Here is a 24,890-nt window from a genome sequence, read left to right as displayed (position 1 = left end):
GAGAAGAGACCATCATCAGCCTGTCTACAACCTCCCTTCAGGTAGTTGTAGAGAGTGATAAGGTCACCCCTAAGTCTCCTCTTCTCCAGGCTAAGCAGCCCCAGCTCCCTCAGCCTCTCCTCATAGGGCTTGTGTTCCAAACCCCTCACCAACTTTGTTGCTCTTCTCTGGACTCGTTCCAGCAAGTCAACATCCTTCCTAAACTGAGGGGCCCAGAACTGGACACAGTACTCGAGGTGTGGCCTAACCAGTGCAGTGTACAGGGGCAGAATGACCTCCCTGCTCCTGCTGGCCACACTGTTCTTGATGCAGGCCAGGATGCCATTGGCCCTCTTGGCTGCCTGGGCACACTGCAGGCTCATGTTAAGCCTACCATCAACCAGCACCCCCAGATCCCTCTCTGCCTGGCTGCTCTCTAGCCACTCTGACCCCAGCCTGTAGCACTGCATGGGGTTGTTGTGGCCAATGTGCAGAACCCGGCATTTGGATGTGTTAAATCTCATGCCGTTGGATTCTGCCCATCTGTCTAGCCTGTCCAGGTCTCTCTGCAGAGCCTCTCTACCCTCCAGCAGATCAACTCTTGCCCCCAGCTTGGTGTCGTCAGCAAATTTACTGATGATGGACTCAATGCCCTCATCCAGATCATCAATAAAGATGTTAAAGAGCACAGGGCCCAGCACTGATCCTTGGGGCACACCACTAGTGACTGGTTGCCAGCTGGATGTGGCACCATTCACCACCACTCTCTGGGCTCGGCCCTCCAGCCAGTTCCTAACCCATCGCAGTGTGCTCCCGTCCAAGCCATGGGCTGACAGCTTGGCCAGCAGTTTGCTATGGGGGACGGTGTCAAAGGCCTTGCTGAGGTCCAGGTAGACTACATCAACAGGCCTCCCCACATCCACCAGGCGGGTCACCTGATCATAGAAGGAGATCAGGTTGGTCAGGCAGGACCTGCCCTTCCTAAATCCATGCTGGCTAGGCCTGATCCCTTGGCCATCCTGTAAGTGTTGTGTTATTGAACTCAGGATGACCTGTTCCATGATCTTGCCTGGCACTGAGGTCAGGCTGACAGGCCTGTAATTCCCTGGCTCATCCAACCGGCCCTTCTTATGGATGGGCACCACGTTGGCCAGCTTCCAGTCCTCTGGGACCTCGCCAGTGAGCCAGGACTGCTGGAAAATTATGGAGAGTGGCTTGGCCAGCTCATCTGCCAGCTCTCTCAGCACCCTAGGATGAATCCCATCTGGTCCCATGGACTTGTGGGGATCCAAGCTGCTAAGGAGAGTTCCAACCACCTCCTCATGGAACATAGGGAAACTGTGCAGCTCCCTGGCTCCTTCTGCTAGCTCTGCAGACCAGCTGTCAGGAAGACGTTCTGCCCTTCTAGTAAAAATTGAGGCAAAGAAGGTGTTAAGTATCTCTGCCTTTTCCTTATCCTTGGTTACAATGTTCCCCTCCATATCCACCAAGGAGTGGAGGTTAAGTATCACTGGTTTTATTTGTTGATTTTAAGTGCATGTAGTTTTGTCTCCATGTTATGCAATTCCACTTGTAAGAATTAGCAGTTAGCAATGATATAAGCTATTTGGGCTAGAGCAGCCCTGCAGTTATACTAGTCTTTCAAAGAGTAAAATAGCTGACACTCTTGAGAACATGCTTTTGCTCCTGTAAGAGGCAAACACTAGTGACTTTGAATTAGCAGTCTGGTGAGGAGCAAAGTCACCTCCTGAGTTTTTCAAAAGTGTATTCTTGTTTTTTAGCTACATGGAAAAGACATGTTTTATCACTGTCATTGTGTATCAGTCAAACTTTAATACTGCTACGACTGGATTTATGATATGACATTATACCTCTGGACATGATATATTCCCCAGACATGATTTCCAGAAGTAATCTCTTGCAATTCAATCAGTGGAAGCTGGGTAAATTAGTCATGGTACAGCTACACGTTCAGGACTATAATAAATTACTAAGGAAAGTCATTACAAAATAGGAAATAAAAAGAGTTAGTGTTGAAATGAGTTGTCAGTGTTCTTTACTGCTTGTTCTTGGGTGTGTGTTTCTTGGATATCTTTCCTCATATATATAGAAGCAAGATGTAACTGTCTTGAAAGTACAATAGCACTCAGCTGAGGTTTCCAAAAGGAGGCAACTTTTTGTAGTTAGATCTGTGCATGATCATATGAACACAGGAAATGTGGAAACTCTGAAATATTGAAAAATTGCATAAAGCCATTCACTAAATGTTGCAGGTAAAAAAGAACTATGTAAGACAACAGACAATACAAAAGTGTGATTCTGTTCAGACATGGGCTTTTGAACTCTGCCTGTCTTTACCGTGCACAAAAGAGCTGTTTCAATTTGACCTGATGTGCTTGTCCCGTCAAGAGTGTCCCATAACAAGGATACTTAAAATTTCTTGAAGATTTCTATTTGACATTTATCTCAATATGAACTTATTAAAAAATGCAAAAAACCAAACAAACAAACAAATAAACCACCCAAGAGAAAATCTGTGAAAAAGTATGAACTTTCCAGTGAGCTCAAATAAGATCACCCTCTCTAGGGGTGGGAGAAACTTAGATGGACACCCACTAAATCTCATAATTATATTGTTTTTATGCTTAAAACATCTTCTTTGAGAAAGAGACATGTCTTTTATTGTCCTCTTTTCAGAGAGATTGAAAAAAAAATACCTTGCCAAAGTTCAATAGACAGTCTCTGGCACAGAATTATTATTTTTTTCCTCTTACATAGGAGTACTACCAGGTTAAAATTTAAAGTGAGAAAATGCTTATTTGCTTCTTGACTATTTTTCCTAGGGTAATGATCAGGTGTATCAGATACAGAGACAAATACTTCCTAATCTGAGAATTCTTGTGGGTTTGAGATTCAGAGGAGTGTCATGGTCAGTCTGTGCATAACACATTTCTGTTCCGTGTTCTGGCTCCTTTTCTGGCCCAACTTCTGTCTTTGTGTGCATCCAGCCCAATTCACTCACTACAAAGTGCTAGAGTTAGGCCTGGAACCATCAAGAGGTAAGATGTTCCTATGCAGTTTTTTACAATACTTTGTCCTGCTCTCCAGTATTAAAGCTTTCAAAATGCAAATGCTTTTTATTGTGTCAGATATTGAAGAGGGAGATCCTCTGTTATCCCCCAGCATTCTATAATATCCAAGGGTCATACATTACTTGTTGCAAGCCACAATTCTCAGGTATTCAAAACCATGCAAAATGAGAGTAATTGACCACTTTTTCATGTTATTTTGTGTTACTCTTACTTTTTGAAATACATGAACACTGACTTGATTTTATTGCAAGCAGGAGAGGGTAAATATTAAAATGTTTTTATAGCCATTATTTCCTGAGAAATTATTTGCCCTGTTGAATGAACTATGATTTTTCTCTCTTGCAGCTTTTTCTCCTGGATCTTCCTGCAAGCTCTCCAGCCAGTACATCATTCAAGATCACATGGCTGCTCATTACAGGAAACTGATGTCTGCCAAAGGTGTGTATAGTCTTTAATGAGGACAATATCTACGTAGTGAAAGATGAAATCATACTGCAGGGTATGTTAGATGTCTTTGTGTTAGGCTGCTAAATTTCATGCCCTTTCTTTCCTCTCTCTTTCTCTTATTAATTCAACAGATGTATGAAGACCTAAAACTGAGGCATAACATGGTGTGTCCTAAAAGAAGAGATACGCAGAACACTTGATTGAAACTGTAATCTTGTCTTGGGAAACACAATCCTAACTGTTGAGAGGCATAAGAATCAAATCATTCCACAAAATTACGAGGTCATCTTAGAAAGGAAAACACTATTGTATTCCCTCATATTGTTTTAACAGAGGTTTCTGTTTGGATGCATATTGCAGCTGACTAAAAGGCAATCACAAAATCATAGAATCATGGAATCAAGAGGACACAGTCTCAGGCTGCGCCAGGGGAGGTTCAGGTTGGATGTTAGGAAGAAGTTCTATACAGAGAGAGTGATTGCCCATTGGAATGGGCTGCCCAAGGAGGTGGTGGAGTCGCCATCATTGGAGGTATTCAGGAGGAGACTTGATGGGGTACTTGGTGCCATGGGTTAGCTGTTTGGGTGGGTTGGATTGGTTGATGGGTTGGACTCGATGATCTTGCAGGTCTCTTCCAACCTGGTTTGGTTTATTCTATTCTAAATAAAGGTTTATTCTATTCAATAAGGTTGGAAAAGACCTTAGAGATCACCAAGTCCAACTTATCACCCAACACCTCATGACTAACTAAACCATGGCACCAAGTGCCATGTTCAATCCTTTTTTGAGCACCTCCAGGGACAATGACTCCACCAACTCCCTGGGTAGCACATTACAATGGTGAACGACTCAGTGAAGAACTTTCTCCTCACCTTGAGCCTAAACTTCCCCTGGCACAGCTTGAGACTGTGTCCTCTTGTTCTGGTGCTGCTTGCCTGGCAGAAGAGACCAACCCCCACCTGGGTACAGCCTCCCTTCAGATAGTTGGAGAGAGCAATAAGGTCTCCCCTGAGCCTCCTCTTGTCCATGCTAAACAATCCCAGCTCCCTCAGCCTCTCCTCATATAAAGTAAGAATTAGGCAATGTCTTTAACTAGGGGAAACCACTGAGGAGTAACAGTGCATTTGCAGCTTTTGATGTTTAGAAAGTTACAGTATCAATCCTAAATAACCTTGAGGGAAATTTCATTAGCATGCTCTCATGTTTGAGAGGGCTCTTCAAGTACTCTCCTTCCTATAAATAGCTGCATACTGATAAGAAGAGAATTTGGAACAAAAATATTTTCCTCCATCAGTTGCTGAGTTGTGTAAACTTCCTAGTGCTTCAGGTGAATGGTCATAGCAATAGTTAGGTTACTGCAAGACTTTCAGTGCTTGGTCTCCCAAGGCATTCCTACCAAACAATTAATTGATAACATGCTGTGAGTTTAATAATAATGTATAGCTGCTGCACAATAGATAAGACTACTGTCAGCAGTCTCAGTTTGCAATGCCAAGTCCTTTATCTTAACTCAAATCTAGTGGATCTTTTTACCATGGTATCAGAACCACAGCTTCAAAGTCTCATGTCCTCTGCTGAGGTTCATGACTATGCCACACTTACTGGAAGCTGGAGCCTGGATTGTTGCTGTGTACTTTAATATTAAGCCACTTTTGCTTTTGTAAGGCTAATGTCACTGAAACAGTGAACTCTAAAGACTGTAGAATTCATGTCCTGGTACATTGCTTATAGATATACTGAAGTATCAAGACTAATTAATTACTGCAAAGACTGATGTGTATAATAGATATTGATTTATTCCCAACTGGTGAAGCCTAAATAAGGAGCAAAGATCAAAAAAATAAATAAAAGGAAGAAAACAAAGATGTTTTGCATCCTTTTTGGCTTTTGCATTCTTAAAGCTCAGAAGAAAATACACAAAAGATACTCTTGGTATAAAAGGAGCCAAATGTTCCCATACAGGTTTCCCTTTTCTCTCTTTTTTTTCCCCCCCTCCAAATGTCAGTCCTGCTTGTTTGTAGGAGAATTCAGTCAAGTTGGAAAGAATTTCTCACAGTAGGTGCTACACAAAATTTCCAGTGGCTAAAATTTCTAATTGCCAAGTGTTTCACCATATGACATTATAGTTCTCAAAAGTCAAATTTGGAGTATAATACAGAAGGAATCTTTAATATTAAAATGCTTATTTTACCTACTATAGTGCCACATCAATCTTACAGGTTTTCCCTGTAGAGCTAAATTTCTGCATGCATAGTAAAAAAACACACTTTGGAAAGATATCAAAGTTTTCCTCTGTTCATACCTTGATGCTCTGAAGTGCTGACTCACTACATCCTTGGAGGAGATGATCGAATTTTGTGCCTCTGAAAAATCTTGTCAGGCTTGTCTGAAGGACTTCTTCAATATCCTTCTAACTATTCTCCAGTCTTTTGGAAATCACAGCTACCTTTTTAGATACAATCTATTTGGCTTCATATCATACAGTAGTTAGACCTGCATGCCTGAAACTTCATTTGGTGGACTTTTATAAACTCCAATTTGCTGTGATATTTGGCAGTAATCACAGAAGTGTCTAGAAGGAAATAGAGTCAGTATTCTTCAAATGAAACCGAAATATTGAACTTCTCCTATGTACTTGATTTTCACTCCACAGTCAAAAATAGTTCCCTATCTACCTCAGTTATATCCACATATACACAATCAAGCACACAGCACCATTAACATTCATGCCACCTCCTCTATGGACATATGGCTTAATAAAGACAGCAGCAGCAGAGTGACAAGGCTTGGTTCCTTGAAGCCTTCTTGACTGACCTTTTACAATGAAAATCGAATCACCAAATGACAGAAAATGCTGTGTACAAAACTGCCTGTGTAACTGTATAATCCAATAACTCCTCTTGGTAAAAAATATATGAAGAACTGGTAACATTGAGCCTAGAGACAAATTTAATCTCATTCTCAGGACATCACTTGGCAGCTTCCCCTGACTGATAACAGCTGTACTACTAATCCCTGTAATAGAAACTTTCTGTAGATGCCAATAGATGCCAAGAAAAAACTAGTACAGCTTTTCTTAACTTGTAAACTAAAATTAAAGTTAATAAGTGTAGCTGCATTGCCTCTTATTTCTATACCCAAGTAAACATGGGCAAAACCCACAAAATTCAGACCCAGGTTTGATACTGAGCCAACAACAGCACTGCTAAGGCACTTCTCTTATGTTTTTACTCAGATAAATTACAAGGGAGCAAATCCTTGGTTGGCGTAATTACAGCTGGTGTAATTGCAGTTGGTGTAACTCAACTTCACTACATTTAAGCTATGCTATCTTTTTAGAGCTCATTATTGGTGAAGATAATAGCAGGAAATAGTTACAAAATTGTACCTCACTTGGGAAATTATGAGATTTGGCAGGTTCTAGATCTGCATTGTTAATAATGCTAATATTGTGCAGACTGGTACCAGATTCCCCAGGGATTTTAGGATGCTCAGTTTCATTTCTATCCATTTTCATAGGATTATTTTTGATGTTAGTGTCCCATTGGACTGAATCTTCTTTTTGTTAATACAGCTGCTGTTGATACATCTGCACCAAAGAGTTTGCATACCAGTGTTAAATGTGAGTAGCTTCATTTTGTTTTGTTTTCAAAATAGGCCTGGCTCCATTTGTTTGGTTTGGAAATACTTGTCTTCTTTTATGACGAAGGTGACCTAAAGAGGCATATATGTGCTGGAAGTATGTATCATTGTGGTTAAGAAAAGAGCATCTATACTATACTACACTACCTACTAGTGTCTCATCTACTATCTAACTTAATAGCTGGCATTTGGTTCATGCTTACACAGATATACGCTATCTTGCAGACTCTGTGACTCTGACATACAAACTTCAAGCAACGAGGTTGTTGGAGGCATAAATTGGTTTAGTTTTCCAGTCTAAACTCCCCTTGCTAATCCACACTTTATTTTCCATTTCCTTAACTGTTTCGTATCTCTGGGCCTCAGGCACGCTACAGCTACAACAGATTTTGAGGAATGAATTGGGTTTTGTTAAGAGAACATTGCACTGCACCTTAACGCCACCTCTTGGCTGAAGTTCGCAGTACCCAATATGAGTCTCTCCTGCCCTTCCTTCTTTGAAAGGAAGATTGATAAAAAACAATATATTCATCTCACTCCCTGGAAACAAAGAATTCACTTTGGGCTGTGTTTAGTTTTTGTCAGTCACTGGGTTGTGAAGCATGTGCTACTTCCCTGTGTGACAGCTATGTACAAAGGAGCATGAACCCTTTTTGCATGCAATCCCCCTTGCATTTTAAAAGTAAATTTAAAAAGCTAGAAAAATGAAAGCTTTGCTTTCTCCACAGTGCATGCATAGTGGGAACCATGTATCAAAGATCTGTGGTAGCCTATTCCTCTGAGCAGAACATAACGTACTTTGAAGCAAAGATAGCTCAAAGGCAATGGTGAGATGCAGTTGTTCAAGCAAGATATACAAGCCAAGAGGGCAAACTTAACTCTTTCCCATAAAGATTCAGAAAATGTATTATATGAGATCTTCAGTACAGAAGAGCAAGAGAAGAAGTTCAGGATCATAACACATCACAATCAGAATTTCTTTCTCTTTGTTGCTTAACTCTTCATGCTCAACAGTATGGTTTTTTTAATGCTTTTATATAATCATTTTAAATAAGTAGTTTTGATTAATTATTTTATGAAAACAGTGCTTTAGTACCAAATACCACAGAAAGCTTTCTGAGAATGCTAGTTTGACAGAGATGATCCTGACAAAGAAGTGCATGAGAGGTAGAACTCACTTACTTGAGAAGATCAAGATGACATAGATTTTGTCTAGATAACTTCATTAGCTACAACAGCAAGTTTTCCTAGATGATATATCAAAGGCAAACATTATCTGTGTGTCTTACAATGCTTTCCTAGGAAGGTATTCCTTTTACACAGCTAAGCAGGACTCTGCTGTTGTATGGAGGCATGAATTTCTACCAATTTAGAAACCCACATTGAGTACAAGGCTCCTGATGCACACTGAAACCATAGCATGAGATTTTCATAGAGAGTCAGTGAGGACCCAATATCATTCTTGTGAGCAGCCCACTGAGGAAATGCAAATCACCTTTGCATTTATCTTCACTAAAAAGACACCACACATCAGCTAAATACTTTTTCTGACAGAAATGTCTGTCTTGGCAAAAGAAGTTCTGCCCCTTGAAGGATAAAACTCAGAACTCAGAAGTCACAATGAAAAGGTGCATCAGAACTCATGTCTTCTGAGGTGTTAAGCAAGGAAACCGCACAATGGAAGTAGAGTTGCTGCTAATGGGTTTGATGTGCAAATCATTTCAGCAGTATAAAATGACTTTATGCCTACAAAAATAGGCTCCTGTTTATCATTTGCATATTCAAAGACACAAAATAAATGAAGGCTGTTTTGCCAGCCTGCTAGAATAATAGGAAGATAAAACCAATTTTCTGCTTAGTACAAGATTACAGCCGTTTCTTCTTTTTATGTAAAATTTTCTCCCACAACAATCTCCCACTATTTCTATTACTAGTTACTAAGAGTGGTATGCTTTTAAACCTCGAGATTTATCAGAACTTTGACAGATATACCTTTCAATGCAGTATGGTTTCTTACTTGCTCTCAGTCCTTACATTCCAATATGTACAAACTTGTTTTCCAAGGCGTGATCTTTATTGGATGCCACACGTTTCACTGGCAGGCTGCAAGAAGAAAATTCAGGTCACTTAACAGCGATGCAGACATATACACACCTGTTAGATTAAAAAAAAAAAATACGAAGAGGAAAACTCAAACAGCCACAAAGATTAGTTCTGAAAAATAATAAAATGCAGCATGCAATGCTTTGTTTAATTTTAGAATACAATAGAATAGAATAAACCAGGTTGGAAGAGACCTTCAAGACCATCGTGCCCAACCCATCATCCAACACCACCTAATCAACTAAACCATGGCACCAAGCACCCCATCAAGTCTCCTCCTAAACACCTCCAATGATGGTGACTCCACCACCTCCCTGGGCAGCCCATTCCAATGGGCAATCACTCTCTCTATGAAGAATTTCTTCCTAACATCCAGTCTAAATCTCCCCTGGCACAGCTTGAGACTGTGTCCTCTTGTTCTGGTGCTGGTTGCCTGGGAGAAGAGACCTGATAAAATGCAGTAAAGAATTAGCTTTTCTGACAATCTGAAAATTCACAGTTTTCAGTACAATTTTGTACTGCTGAACTTTAGATTGTATAGACAAAGTGGGAGATGTGCAACATATAAGACTTTCTCCTCAGTGTCTTCTGGTATGTCTTAAAACTTCAAATCTAGGTTTTTGAAAGGCACTGTTTTACATCTGGTGCATTATTGGCCTTTTTGCTCTTTTAGATTTATGAAATTACTAATGTTGCAGTTTTACTGAGTGTCATTGAATTACTTGAGTTTTTTTCCTACAAAAATTATTCTAATGACCTTTAAATATGGTTTATAAAACGTTGCAAGTGCCAGCCTTCACCACTTTTTTGTACGAAGAAGACAGGGGAGAGAGGAGAGGAAAGGAAGGAAAATAAGTCACTCAAATAATTCGTTGGTCTTGCAGTTCTGAAAATCCCTTCATAAAGCTCAGTTCTTTGGCTCCATCACAGGCTCAGCCACCATTCAAGGGAAGCCTAGTGGTCCAGAGTACTGTGCTCTGATTTTCTTCTTACTCTCCCATTCCACAAATGAGAGTGACTCCATCAAGGCCAGCTCTTCTGTATTGTTTCTCTTCTGTTTTGTACTATTTGCTCTGCTTCTGATAGCAGAGTATTGGGTAGTAGTCCAGAAAAGTAAGCACACCAGCTTGGTGAAGCTACGGTAGAAGTGGTCAGGTGCTTCAGGTTCATTCTACCCAAGTTAAAGAATGTCTTGAAAAAGGACCTAAAGTAAATGTGGCTCTCTGGACATACCTCTAGGTCTCTGCAATCTTGGTCTTAAAGGAAAAAAAAAAAACATTCCTTCTCTCTTGAACTACAATTTCCTTACTAAGCCAAGGTCAACTGCTTGAGTAGCCAAGATGAGCTATTCAGATCACTGCATGTTCTACACAATTCTCCACAATATTTACATGTATACACTCTGTATACATTTACCCCAGAGGAATTACAAGTAATATTATATATAAGTACATGAGTCCACGGGGCTGTTTCTGGTTCACCTGTCATGGACTGTTGATCATACAATAGCTCCACATGACTCATTTTTATTAATCTGAAACCCAAACTTCCATGCTGGTGTGTGCAGAAAGACATGCTTTAGTAACTGGACAGAAAATAACAGCAGCTTTCGGTGAGAGGAATTTTATTTTTCTTTATACCAGCAGAGTATTTAAGTGCTTAGATATGGCACACAGGGGTCTTTTTATAACCTGTACTTTTCCCTTACTGCTTCTCTGCATGAGACAAATGTTAATCAAAATAATAATTTCCATTTGGGCTTTAACCAATTTAAGATTAAGTTGCTTTGTGACAAGACTGTAACACCCGTGTAAAGGAACAAGGTGTTTCTCCTTGTTGTCTGAAAAGCAGGGTTGTTTATCTGGTATGCAACAACCCACATAAATCCAGAGTTCATTTTCAAGGTTATAATCCCTAGCAAGGCATGCACTGCTTAAGCAAAGTAACCAGACTTGTACAATGGTCCTCCTTAGAAGAATAATGCAGAATATTTAAACCTAACCTAAACAACGTCACTATAACTAAGGTATTTACTCAAAATGCTTTCACTTATAGAATAGAATAGAATAGAATAGAATAGAATAGAATAGAATAGAATAGAATAGAATAGAATAGAATAGAATAGACCAGACCAGGTTGGAAGAGACCTTCAAGATCATCGCGTCCAACGTATCATCCAACACCACCTAATCAACTAACCCATGTAACCAAGCACCCTCTCAAGTCTCCTCCTGAACACCTCCAGTGACGGCAACTCCACCACCTCCCCGGGCAGTCCATTCCAATGGGCAATCACTCTCTCTGCGTAAAACTTCCTCCTGACCTCCAGCCTGAACTTCCCCTGGCGCAGCCTCAGACTGTGTCCTCTTGTTCTGGTGCTGGCTGCCTGGGAGAAGAGACCAACTTCTGCCTGTTTACAACCCCCCTTCAGGTAGTTGTAGAGAGTAATGAGGTCACCCCTGAGTCTCCTCCTCTCCAGGCTAAGCAGCCCCAGCTCCCTCAGTCTCTCCTCATAGGGCTTGTGTTCCAAGCCCCTCACTAACTTCGTTGCCCTTCTCTGGACTCGTTCCAGCAAGTCAACCTCCTTCCTAAACTGAGGGGCCCAGAACTGGACACAGTACTCGAGGTGTGGCCTAACCAGTGCAGTGTACAGGGGCAGAATGACCTCCCTACTCCTGCTGGCCACACTGTTCTTAATGCAGGCCAGACAGCTCAAATGATATCCAGACAGCTCAAAGACATACAAAATTGCAGCACTTTATCTAAAGTCTGTATCAATTATCTACATAGTCAATTATAGTAATGTAATTTTATGCTTATAGATGTAGAATCTTAGTTGCCATTAATTTGGGGCAATTGAATGGATCATTTATCAATCATTGGAAATCAATGTGTTTATACATTCAAACATCAATTTTCTATCACTGCAAGTTTATGGAGCATTAGTGTGAAGGGTTTTAATAGTAAATTTTACAGTCTGCAAAAATAGAAATGTGCAGATCACTGTTGCAAGGGAGCTGCAATGAAGGGAATATCAAATGTATGACTACACTGCATCATTCCGCTCTCAATGATTAAACTACTAAACAACTGTTCCGGTTTATAAATTCTTCTGCTCTCACTTTGCATCCTACGCCATGCTAGCAGCTCCACTTGGGATCTGAACTCAGCCATCACACAATGTAAAGATTATCTTCTGGGGATAGCTGCCCAAGATGATATCCCAGCTAGAACAGAATTAATGTATATCATCCTCTTTCACAGGGAAGAAATGAAGGCGCCAGAGACTAATTAACACACCTGTGATCACACTGGAGGCTGTTGTAGAGCTGGAAACTAAATGATACATTTTCTGAGTCCCAGTGCAGTGCTTTACTCACAAAACCAGGGCTGTTTAAAGGAGTATTTGTAAAACAAGAGTAAGAGATAGTGAGAGCTACTGGAGGATGCAGAGAGCAGCAGTCTTGTCATAACCATTCTGCACTGGCTACTTTAACTTTGCATTCCTACTCTGCTGTCAAATGAGAAAGCAGAAATCACTCAGTACTTTAAAAAGAGATGAAGCACCATGATGTTTCTCTTGTAATTCAACTTCTGGAATTCTTTTCTTCCTTAAATATCTCTGCACAATACCAGTTTTTAGAAAGCACTGTTATCCCTCAGAGACTAGTACATTCCTGTCAGTGATCTGCAGGCATAGATTATGACTTCTACTTTCAACTTTACCAACAATGTCCCTTCAGCACAAAATATAGAATCTAATTTTTGGTAATTCTTAGAATCTTGGAAAATCAAAAGCAATGCTTCTGGATGTATCCTTCACTTTTCACAGTATAAATTACCATTGAAAAACACGTACTGACACAAGGGAGGGAGGAAGATCTGGCCTCTTGTATCAGAAATTGGGTGAAACATGACAAATAGTCTGCAAGAATGAGAGGTGCTCTAAATGTCACAGTTTGCTCTTACTTGCTTCTAAAGCAAGTTGTGAATACCTAAGAGGTTAAGCATGGATGGGCATTACAGACCTGTGAACTTGACCTTTTGAACATATCTTATCTACACTCACTAAAAAATTAAGAAAAATAGGCCTGTTCCCCTATCTAAATAAAACAAATGCCAAATCTTGTCTTCAATAAGTGAAGAAAGAATATTCTTTATTTTGATGTGGTCTGTCAAGTTGTTGTGTTAAGTGATGTCAGCTCCATTGATGTCCATGAATTTGTTAGTAAGGCAGAAGCAGTTACAGAAGACATGGGTTATAGCCAAAGACTTCAGAATTGCTGGACAAGGTGGTTTGTCATGGAGAGCTGATTCCTTCTTTCCCTCCTCCTGGGGAAATTCCTGTTCATGTCAGTGTGTGTGCTCACATTAGCAAGCGTGCAAAATTTGGCACCAAACTACAAAACAACGTGGCAGACAAAACCAGGCAGTGTAGCTTAGCAATGCTTCCTGAATGTTCCACTACCCATCCTGAAAAGTACACTGCTTGCCTACATCTGATTACCTACACCTACCTCACTGAGCGATGCAGATCACCTTGTTACAGTTATCAGCCCTTTATTATTCACAAGTCCCTTACCTGTAATCATTCACACTTTATGAGAAGTGATTTTGTTTTCTTCCAGATAACTGAAAGAAATAATTTGGTAAAATCAAAAATCAGCCTTGCATTGGAAATACCTGCCTTGCATAGAGGCCTCACTCCTAATTACATTTTCACATCTGCCAGTTAGTCATTTTGTAAACACATGTAATTTTGTCGTACTCTAATTTCTCAGGCAAAACATCCTGCAGGACAAAACCAGGGAGCTTACAGAAGTCTTGTAAGCCAACACCTTTATCTCACTCAACCACAATTGGAATTTTTTTTTTTCTTATCACATTAGCATGGTGAATTTTTTAAAAATCTTTTTACTTTATTTACCTCAGTCTTGTAACAGTCATTCAGTTGTTGTGATCTGGACTGATAGCATCCTGGAGTTCATTTACCACTTTTGGTCCTCTTCACATGCCCCTCTCTCCCTCCCCAGCCCCTTGAGACTTTGTTGTTTGAAAACTCATCAGGAGTTAAACATCAGCCAACTTTTTAAAAACACTTGGTAGGAACTAAACCAGAATTACCACTCCAAGCCAAAAATGAAGGCACAAGCCAAGGTGTGGATGCTATTTCTAACTGTATCCACTGAGTTTCATAACATCTGGTAAACAATTTAGAGGAAGCCTCTTCCAGCTCTGTATCCCATGTTCATATTCGGGCCATAATATTTTGTCTTAGACCTGAAAATAACCATCTGGTTTAGTAGGCAGCTGTGGAGTCAGTCTAAGATGTTTGACAGCTCTTCTTACTATTTAAGGTAAGCAGAACTGAAAGGCATTAGAGCAGAAACAAACACACGAAACAATAATTTAGTTTGTTTCATTCTGATTAAGCAATATTTATCAGCTTAGCTGCTTCTGCTGTGTTGAGTAAGTTTGTATTTGCTTAGTTTGTGCACAGGCCATTCATATAGCATCAAAAGGGAGACAAGATGTTTTATTAACTGGCAGGCAAAAGGAACTGCCAGCAAAACAGTGGATACTATAGCATCTGAATCTTCCTCTTTTCAAAAGGGCCAGATTTTGACTAAATCCCTTTTATTTTTTGTACTTCTCTTGCATTGACAAGTACCAGATACCAGTACAAGTATCAGTGAAATTGTACAATAGTATTGATAAATGAACATTTGCCAAAGCAGGGAGGATGATGAAGCAGCAAATAAATGTGCTTCACAGAAAGGTTACTGAATCTGTTTGCCTAAATAACTGCTGCACTGGCCATACCACATGATCTATTCACTAAGAAGCACCAAAAAGAAAAGCGACTCAAGAGATACAGGCTGTTGCAGGAACGAAAATAATCATGTCCTGAGAGGATTCAGGTGATACACTGAATCTTCACGTGCTTCTGTTGGTAAAACCTTCCTTCCTCCCTTCAATTACTCACTTCCAGTTGTGGTTTTAACCATAAACTACAGGTAGTTCTTAATCACTTAAGCTAGGACATGAGCTCAGATTGCAAGGGCTGCTATTTTTTCTTTTTCTGAAAGAAAAAGAATAATCCTAAGCACCTATAATTTGAGACACAAAGTTTTAATGGTGTGGTTTTTATTTTCTTCTTTTGTTCTTGGTTGTTGCTAGTTGTTATTAAAAAGTATTTGGAGAAAGGCAGAATGGGCAGGTGAACCTTTTGTCCTTACCTAGCTTTTGATCATGGGCAGTCCATGATGTAGATATGTCAGCAAACCAGGATGTGCTGCACGGTCCTTCGGCCTGCTTCACACGGATGAGATACATTCAAAACCTGACAGTCTGGGCTATGAAACCTGGAGTCTATTAGAGAAGGAGAGTTGTTAATGAGACATTCTGGCCCAGGAGCTTTTCGCAGTATCACAGTATCACAGTATAACTTAGGTTGGAAAGGACCTCGAGGATCATTGAGTCCAACCTATCAACACAGACCCTATGACTAGACCATGGCACCAAGTGCCACGTCCAATCTCCCCTTGAACGCCTCCAGGGTCGATGACTCAACCACCTCCCTGGGCAGCCCGTTCCAATGCCGAATGACTCGCTCGGTGAAGAACTTCCTCCTCACCTTGAGTCTAAACCTCCCCTGGCGCAGCTTGAGACTGTGTCCCCTTGTTCTGGTGCTGGTTGCCTGGGAGAAGAGACCAACCCCCTCCCGGCCACAACCACCTCTCAGGTAGTTGTAGAGGGCAATGAGGTCACCCCTGAGCCTCCTCTTCTCCAGGCTAAACAATCCCAGCTCCCTCAGCCTCTCCTCATAGGGCTTGTGTTCAAGGCCTCTCCCCAGCCTTGTTGCCCTTCTCTGGACACGCTCAAGTGTTTCGATGTCCTTCTTAAACTGAGGGGCCCAGAACTGGACACAGTACTCAAGTTGCGGCCTAACCAAAGCAGAGTCCAGGGGCACAATGACCTCCCTGCTCCTGCTGGCCGCACTATTCCTAATGCAGGAATGCTAACTACTCAAAACATAAAACCATAATGCAATGGAGTTGTACTTATTTGAATAGGCTTAATGTCATGTGGTGCATTTATAACCCACATTTATAGCAAAAATATCAGGGAAATACTAGAGGAAGTCTGTTTAAAACCAGGGGTTCTTTGACCTGGAACATTTTACTTTCTTGTCCTTGGAAAGGTTTAATGAAGGCTGAGCCATGCCTCGATGTCATGGGTTGAGATGCATCTGCTGCTGTTATTCATACCATGCTGCAATCATATCAGCTTCACAAATGAAAGTGCTAATTGGAGCAAAGTATTGAAGTTCAGATTGCAACCTGGGAGGATTCCTATTCTGGTTGCTGCTTCTGGGTTCCTGGTCTTGCATGTCAGCTCTCTTCTGCAGGCATGCCAGCAAGACAGGTGGGAGTCGGGTAGCTGCTGATTTTGGGTTTATGCTTTATGTTGGGTTTTTTTCCAGAAAATAGGCTAAGCTAAGGTAATTATGATGTTCTGTTATCTTTCTGTGTGATGCTATTCTTTTTCCTGCAGGTAGGCTAAGCTAAGGTGACTTGTACATTGTGACTATGATATTTTGTACTAAAGTCTTACCTTATCTCTTTATCTCAACCCTGAGTTTTGTGTGTTACTTTTCCTTCACTTCTACCTTGGGGGAGCAGGCAGGTGCATTAACACCTGACACCCGGGTAGACAGTTGGTGTCTCTCCTCACCTGTGCACAGATAGATGGCATATGCAGAAGAACAGAGAGACATGGGTGTCACTTTTTCCTGGCACTGCCATGGAAGAAGCCAGGTACCCCAAGTGACAGCACCACTGCACAGATACTACAGCAAGCTGCCTTGTCTGTTATTTTTCACATGACAGCAGAATGCAAAGTCTTTAATCAGAATTGGGGAGTACTTTGATTGGGTGCTGCACAAAGCTAAATAAAAGGGGACAGTATTAATCTCTGCATGAATGAGACTGAGCAAGTACATTTTGTTATTTGTTCCAGTGAGCTGCACAATCCTACTTTCCCGTCATCCAAATAGGATTTAGCATAGTCAACATGTTTTTCTTAATAGGATGATGCTATGAACTCATGTTCAGGCAAGACTGGAAAGCCAGATTATATGCCTAGAGAGAGTATGTATCAGCTTTAGCTTTTAGTGTAATTTATTTTTTTCAATGACCAGGCTATGGCCTTGAGGTCCTACTACAAGGACATTGTAAAGACATGAAAGACCCAGCACAAACTTCAGAGGAACCAGCCATTTAGTGTGACATCTAAGTGGTTTCTTTTCCTCTTTTTTTTCTTTTTTCTTTTTAAAGAGTCTCAGTTATTCCTTTTCCCAAAGAAATCTTACTTTGGCACTAACTAAAACCCTGAAACCCTGCTGCTAATTCACAAACGAGCAGTACTAAATTGAGGCTGATGCTTCTCCCTCTCCAAAAGAACATCTGCAGTAAGCATAGCTTTGCAGGTTCCAAGCATTATTCTGTCACATTACTGGTGAGATGAGCTGCAGTTACACCATTTCAGAGGAAGAGAAGTTGCTTATGAGCAAAAAATTTGCCGCGTGTTTTAAGTTCATCACCACAATAGCAGTGCAAGGGAGCCCTAGGCTGCTCAAGAACCAACTGTGTATTTGATCAGGAGTCAGTATTAATCAAAGTAACTTCACACTGCCAGAACTCACATTTCACCAGACACCTGAAGCTTTGCAAAGCCTCTAGAATTATCTGTTTGAAGAGGGTCCTGAGCTGTACCCAGAGGGGAAGGAGCAGAGCACATCTCTCCTCTGGCCTGCCTGGCAGTACTGGCATGTGCTACCACAGGGCATGTGCTACCACAGGGCATGTGCCACCACAGGGCATGTGCCAGGTGTCCATAGAGCAAGGAAGGTCTGACAGAGCTGCATTTTCAACCCCAAAGAGCCATATGCAGCTTGCAAGACTTATGTGGGCCCAGCTTTACCGTTATTTTGTGTGCAGATCCATCGTTTCAGCTAGAGCTGCTGGGACTGCATCGCCTGCAAAGAGAACGGTGGTGGGGCACACTACAGTTCATATCCCTTTTCTCAGAGCTGTGCTTGGAAGGAACACAGTAGGTTAAAAGGGTTGACGGTTTTGGTCATGCATCATTCTTGTTTGCATTGCCAAACACAAGGTTCTGACCAAACACAGTGGATTATGAGATGCTTTGAATTATGCATGAATATGCCTGTTAGGCCTCTGTTGCCTTGGGAAGCTCACATCCCCTTGTAATTCACAGGTATTCTTATCATTTTGTTGTATATTTTGTATGTATTATAAGTATGATCTAACGTGATAATGCTTATTGTAAGTGTTCATATTCCTACTCTTACTTGCAGATTTTCAGTAGGCCTTTGGATCTTCCAGACCTAAGTCTATTTCTATTCTTTTTGTGCATGAGGTGCTACAAGATGTGTCACCCTCCTCTTTTCAACCTGAGTTTGATCGATACTGAAAGCAGACTTCCTTGGCATTACAGTCAGTACAGACTACAGCCTAACTGTGGTCACTAAGCTTGGTACACAGACTTGTCCTTACTTGATTGCTGTGTCTTTTCTTCTATTTTGATCTGCCTCAGCTCCTGTGTAGGAGAGGAGAAAGAGCATGCAGGAGGAGGGTAAAAAAAATACTGCTATTCTCTCCTATTCCTTCAGGAGCTCATTACTTACTATATGAGTGACATAACAAAGTCCTGGCTTGCATTTATTTCAAATTCAGATGTGTGCTGATCATGGAAGAAGTGGGCACCAGATGTACAAAGTAGAAGAATTATCTTCCCTGTCTGGTACTTAGTATTTAAGATGAGAGGGCAAAATAGTCTTTAGTGGCAAAAAGAAGAATGAAGAGTAATATCCTATGACTTGACCACTCATTTTCAAATATTTACATGTACAGACAAGGATCAGCAGAAAAGAAACAGACTCATTCAAGACCTTGAGAAATATAAGGATCTTGTACATGGTCTTCCTGCCTCAGCATTCCACTCCAGAAGCATTTCTCCAAACCAGCAGAAGGTATGTGATACCCTGAGAGTATAGGACCTGTCACACTGGTAACACTGGGTCATATGAAAGAGACCAGCTCCCCTTACTGTGAGGTGCTGGGGAGTTCCTGTAACACAGCAGTTATGTGCAGGTTTGTTCATCATGGCTTTGTATAGTCTAGTCAAAGATAATATTTAATTCCCAGTTTTGCCAACTGGCAGCTGTCCTCTCATCTAACTGTTACTATCCCTACATGGCCTACAGTGACAGGCACCTGTGTCATGATGAGATGTACATGACTAAAACGCATCCCTGCATTGACAGCATGAATGTGTGCGTGCCACTCACAAACCCACGCACGTTCTTTTTTGCTCCTTTTGCAGATGGAATTAGAATCTTTAAGAAAGTATTACATGGGTTCTCAGACAAAAAAAGGAGTGAATTTATTTAAATAATTTACTGATGAGTGACAACATTCTTATTAGGATGATCTCTATATGCAGTGTTTTCAAGAGAACTAAATCACAATTATATTCTTAGGATTCCAAATGAATGCAATGCAAGAAATTGAAATCCTTTGGATTTCAGAATGGTATTTACTGGTGAAAGCAAGACCCTAAAGTAATTAATCTTAATTCTATATATTCTGCCAGATACCAAGAAACTGTACAGCCTCATGCTAGTATGGGTAGGCCTGTTCTTCACCAAATTTGGCCAGTGTCCAAAGTCTTGCAAAACATTTCATTCTTCAAGTCAAGAGTCTTTCTAGGGCAAAAATTACTCAGTGGACTATATTTAGGTTGTAAAATTTTGTATTTGCTGAGGATTATGGTTTACCACTAGATTATCAGTGATGTTCTTTACAAAGAATGTCATCCGATTCCACCGTGCATTATTTGGATTTGTAACATCTTGCTCCCACTGAGATAAATAGCAAAATCATAGGCCACAATTTCACTTATGTTATTGATGAGGATAATAGTGGCTCTGTTTGACTTCACATTCATGAGATGGAATCATGCCTACACCTGCATGGGTGTACAAGGAGAAAGAAAGTGCTAGTACAGGACTATCAGATTGACATTGAGCATCAGATCTGTAGATGAGAATGTGAAATGTCCAAGGAAAGCAAAAACACCATCTCCTGTTCTCCTTCTGTCAGCCCTTTTAAGCAAAATGGAATTTCTGTCATTTCCTAAAATTGCTTGTTATTAGCACCCTCAACCTTGTAAAGAGAAGGGAGAAGAAACTAGAAAAAAAAAGAGCTTGTTAACCAGCTCTAGCACAGTGGCAGGATGTTTTTTCTCCTAACTCAGCAACTCACTTAGTCCACTTAAGACAGTGTAAAAGGTTTCTTTATATTCCTCCTGTTTGAATGAGTTTGTAGGAGACTCTGTCTTCAGTGAATTGCTTTTGTGATTTTTATCCCAGTGATTTTGTTCTTTAACTTGCAGGCAAGGTGGTCACTGTTGGAAAATGGTCACTTATATTTGATGTCTGGTAGGAACAACTGTTCCAGGACAAAGAGAGAGAAGGCCCTGTCTGTATCTTTTCAGAAGCCCACTTCAAGGACTTTGATGTCAGCTCCCATGACGAAAAAGACTATCCAAAATACTGCTCAGCATGCTTTGTCTCAGAATCCTGTTCACAACTCAAGTACAGGCAGATCATCTGCTTCACCACTTCTGCAGTCTCACATGCATTTACACAGCTGCAGCAGGAAGAAGGTGTTTCAAAATTCTTTTAATAAAACATACTCTGGGGACCTGCTTGACAAACATGCAATTTACTTCACAGAAAGGAAGCAGTGTTTTACTCCTCAAATCTTGAAGACATCACACGAATCTTTTCTTGCAAAACAGAGGTATTATAATCCTCCTCCCCAAAAAAAGATCTCCTCCCTTGGCAAACCATCACTTAAATCAACAGACATCAATAATGGAAATAAAAGAGAGTTGCAGAGGTAACTTTGTTTATACATCAGTGCTAGAAGTAAACAATTTTACTATCATGTAAAGAATAACAGGTTTTCACTATGCTGTTATTCTTCCAGGTTTGTAGAAGATACATGTGTGAGACCACATTCAGTTCACTTTCCTCAACAGCCAGTTGAGGTTGGTGTACCCAGTCTGCTGTAAAGACAAAGAATGGAACTCTCACAAAAGTTGTCCTGGTTGTGTGTAAATGAGATGGATAATGGAATATTTTCTTTGGGTAGTACAAGCTAAGAGCAAATAAAAAATATTAAATCATCCTGTGAGAAGTCACTAAGATTTCAATTGAGAAATCTAGCATGTCTGACTTGATAGGGACAACAGGGGTTTGTGAGTAAACTAGGAACAAAAGTAACTAGTCTCTCTGAGAAACATAAATGAGGCATTCTATGATGTGGGAGACTTAATCCAACACAAATATGTTCTTCTTAAAGCAGAGTTTTCCCCCACTTGACTGACATTTTGTGGCATTCTAAAACATTTCAAGCTGTTATTTCAGCTTTTTGTTGATCTACAGCCTTTCAGTCCATCCAGATAATAACTTTGAGTCCAGAAATGTCCAATCAAAGAGCTAATCACTCAGCCTTGCAGTCAGTACTGTAATGTGGAAGTTGCACTCCATTAGTCACCTGGATTTTCAAGATGAGTGAAGGTTCAATTTAGTGAATTTTATAGCTCTTAAAAATAAGGGATGCTTAACAGTAGCCAAAGCCATGTATGACAGAAAGGTTTTTGTATGATTACTTGGGCCACTTGCCCCTTTACTGAATCAATATTGAATTTCTACCCAGTTCAGCCAAGGCATAACAAGCATGATTTGCTACAGCCCTATGCTAGCTAGGACTACTCCATTTCTTGTTCCAACCCACAATACCTTCATTTTACAATATTATCAAGAGAAGCTCCTATTCCCATTTGATAATCCAGAGCAAAAGATAATTTCAATATCAATCTGGTTTTCTAAGTCTTCTTTCAAAGACACAAATGTATTTTGCAAGGCATTTTAAGGAAAGAAAAAACTATCTTATTTGAATGAAACCTGCAAATATTTCCTATGTTGTCAGAACTTCTAATTCTCTTTATAACATTTGCATAATTTTTCTCAGGTTATGCAATCTTATTTCCAATTCTGCTAACACAAACCTACCTGATAATACTTTTTATTTACAGTGAGAGATTGGCACTCAATTTTTTTCATATGAGATGCCATGGCATTTCAGTATGATGTTGTTCTGATGTTGAAATGGTATGAAATCAGAACATTTCCCCCATGTGCTCTGAATGGAAATTTTAAAAAACTACATATTAATACAAAAGATAATGGAGAAAAAAAAAATTATCCTACTTTTCCTCTTGGCTTGTGGCAGAACAAGGAATTGTGGATTCCCAATTCTGGAATGCCACTTTCCCCAGAAACACATCTTGAGGAAAAGCAAGCTAAGTATTTGTTTGCCCCTTTCAACTATTTCTAAGTTTTACAGAAAAATATTGAAGTAGGAATCTAGTGGAAAATTGTACAAGAGCCAATTAGCAGTGGCTGTATGCAACAAGGAGAAGGGTCTCTACTAGAGGTACAGGATTCAGCTACTGCCTTGGAAAGTGGAATTGGAAAGTTGGAAGAGATTTTCTGAGTCATACCACCTAGCTCCTTTTTACTGTAGGCAAATATGTTAAGAATACGTAAATAACAAAGAATATGTAAATAACAAATAATGCTAATAATCATTTATCCTTTTTACTGTAGGCGAATAGAATAGAATAGAATAGAATAGAATAGAATAGAATAGAATAGAATAGAATAGAATAGACCAGATTGGAAAACACCTTTGAGATCCTTGATCCCTAGTCTGTTAGGTCTTTATTTTTATCAATGTTCATCAACATCAGCACATCTTGTGCTTGCAGCTGGTCATAGCCATTGTAGGGGAAAAAAAATCTTGAGAGGACTTTCCAGACACATCTCTCTCTAGTACACCCAGTTAACAAGACTCTGACCACCAAAGTTCAAATTGTCAGTGTTTCCCTTAAAAATTACTGGAAAGGAAACCCTAGAACAAAGAAACTGTGCAAATGAATTGCAGAGGTCTAAAAAGTGTTGGCTAGAGGCAGCTCAAAAGTCCTTTCTGAGCAATTCAGAAAGGAAGGACAGCTATAAATTAATGTGGGAAGCTGCCTGCAGTAGTGTCCAACACCCTGGTACTCTCAGCAGTTTCACCCAGTGCATGAAAGTAAAAACAGACAGAGTTAGGCCCCACTAAAATACAGAAGGGGACTGTGTGGCAGTTTTAGGCTATGCCTTTAAAATTCAGTTACAGATTTTGAGCAGAAAAGTAGAAAAATATAAATAAGTCACTATTGGGTGTAAAAAGGAAACCAAAAGATTATTCTAAACAAATCCATTGGGTGGATATCTGGAATAAGAGGATCTGTAACATAGCAATTCTTCCCTTTTCTCTTCTCTTCTGCTCTCTGGCTGTTTTGCTTTGCTCAGGAGAGATAATCCACGTGCTTCTGGCTGACCTTGGCTAAGTCTAACCCACTGCTTCCTCTCTCCGCTTCTCTCTCTCTCGGGACAGGGGGTGGGGGAGCAGTGGAACAGCTTCCCTGGTCTCTTGACCAGAGGAGTTTTTGTGTTGTTTGCTAATTGTAAATGTCTGTATCATATTGTAAATAGTGTGTATTTCGTACACATTCATTGCATTCCATCATAGTGTAGTTTTTACTTGTAAATGCATCTTCATTTGCTTCTCACTGAGTTGGTCTGGCAAAAAGTTAATGCTGGGGGAAAACCTCAATTCACCACAGGACTGCTACTGGACAATGGAGACAAGCAATACTGTTATATTTGTATTAAATGTGGAAGAAGAATTGAGATCACACACAAAAGACTGCCCCTGGCACAATTCCTGACAAACTGCATGCACTTAGAATAAGAACATTCAACAAACCTTTTTTTTTTAGGGGTATTAAAAGATCTATTTCAAATGTACATTAAGAGTAAGAGGCATAACCTTGATGAGGTGAGCAAAAAATGTCCATTTAATATTAAATACTTTGTCATCTCCAGTGGAAATGTTGTGTAGCAACACTGAGCAGCAATTTATGGCAGATCACCTGCTACGCAATTTAAATACAAGGTGAGGAGAAACTGCTTCTACAAAAGCAGCAGTAAGGGTGTTTTCCATGGAGGACTGTTAAAAAGGGATTTCTGTAAATTTCTGAGTATTAGTCTAATAAGTTTTCTAAAAGATTATGTACTTAGTGTGCAAAATGCCTTTAATTACATAAAACCTGATTATGAACCATGTTTGTTGCTGTGGCTGCTATCTTTTGGAGGAGACCAGCAAGACTTGTTAGCTGTGACTAGATCCGGTAAGAACACTTTATATTTTAATAGCTTGGTTTTAGGAGTGTGATCACCAGAGCAGAATATAAATCCTAAGTTCAATATTAAGGCTCCCATCTGGCACCTTCTGAGAATTATACTCCTCAAAATGCTTATCTGAACATCTCACATGCAGAGAGGGAAGCGGCCTTTGGAGAAACAATAGGAAATGCCAGAGATGAATACATAGCCACTGCCTCATCTCTCTGTGCGAGTCTGGC

General features: G+C 40.3%; 1 protein-coding gene across 1 annotated transcript in view; it reads left to right on the top strand.

The window, feature by feature from the left end:
* The window catches only part of LOC137448842 (spermatogenesis-associated protein 7 homolog), a 31,624-nt gene extending 10,165 nt beyond the window's left edge, over nucleotides 1–21,459 (top strand). Inside the window, exons 3-7 of the mRNA XM_068153740.1 lie at nucleotides 3,417–3,509; nucleotides 7,093–7,140; nucleotides 19,202–19,320; nucleotides 20,745–21,253; nucleotides 21,344–21,459. Coding sequence (XP_068009841.1) covers nucleotides 3,417–3,509; nucleotides 7,093–7,140; nucleotides 19,202–19,320; nucleotides 20,745–21,253; nucleotides 21,344–21,428 — 854 coding nt within the window. The 3' untranslated portion in view covers nucleotides 21,429–21,459. The remainder of the gene's footprint in view (nucleotides 1–3,416; nucleotides 3,510–7,092; nucleotides 7,141–19,201; nucleotides 19,321–20,744; nucleotides 21,254–21,343) is intronic.
* The last annotated feature ends 3,431 nt before the right edge of the window (nucleotides 21,460–24,890 follow it).

This window comes from Melanerpes formicivorus, unplaced genomic scaffold, assembly GCF_026170545.1.
Source record: "Melanerpes formicivorus ecotype bairdi unplaced genomic scaffold, bMelFor1.0.p_v2 SCAF_26, whole genome shotgun sequence".
Lineage (NCBI taxonomy): Eukaryota > Metazoa > Chordata > Aves > Piciformes > Picidae > Melanerpes > Melanerpes formicivorus.
Note: the sequence above shows the minus strand (reverse complement) of the source record. Positions and strands in the feature narration are given on the sequence as shown.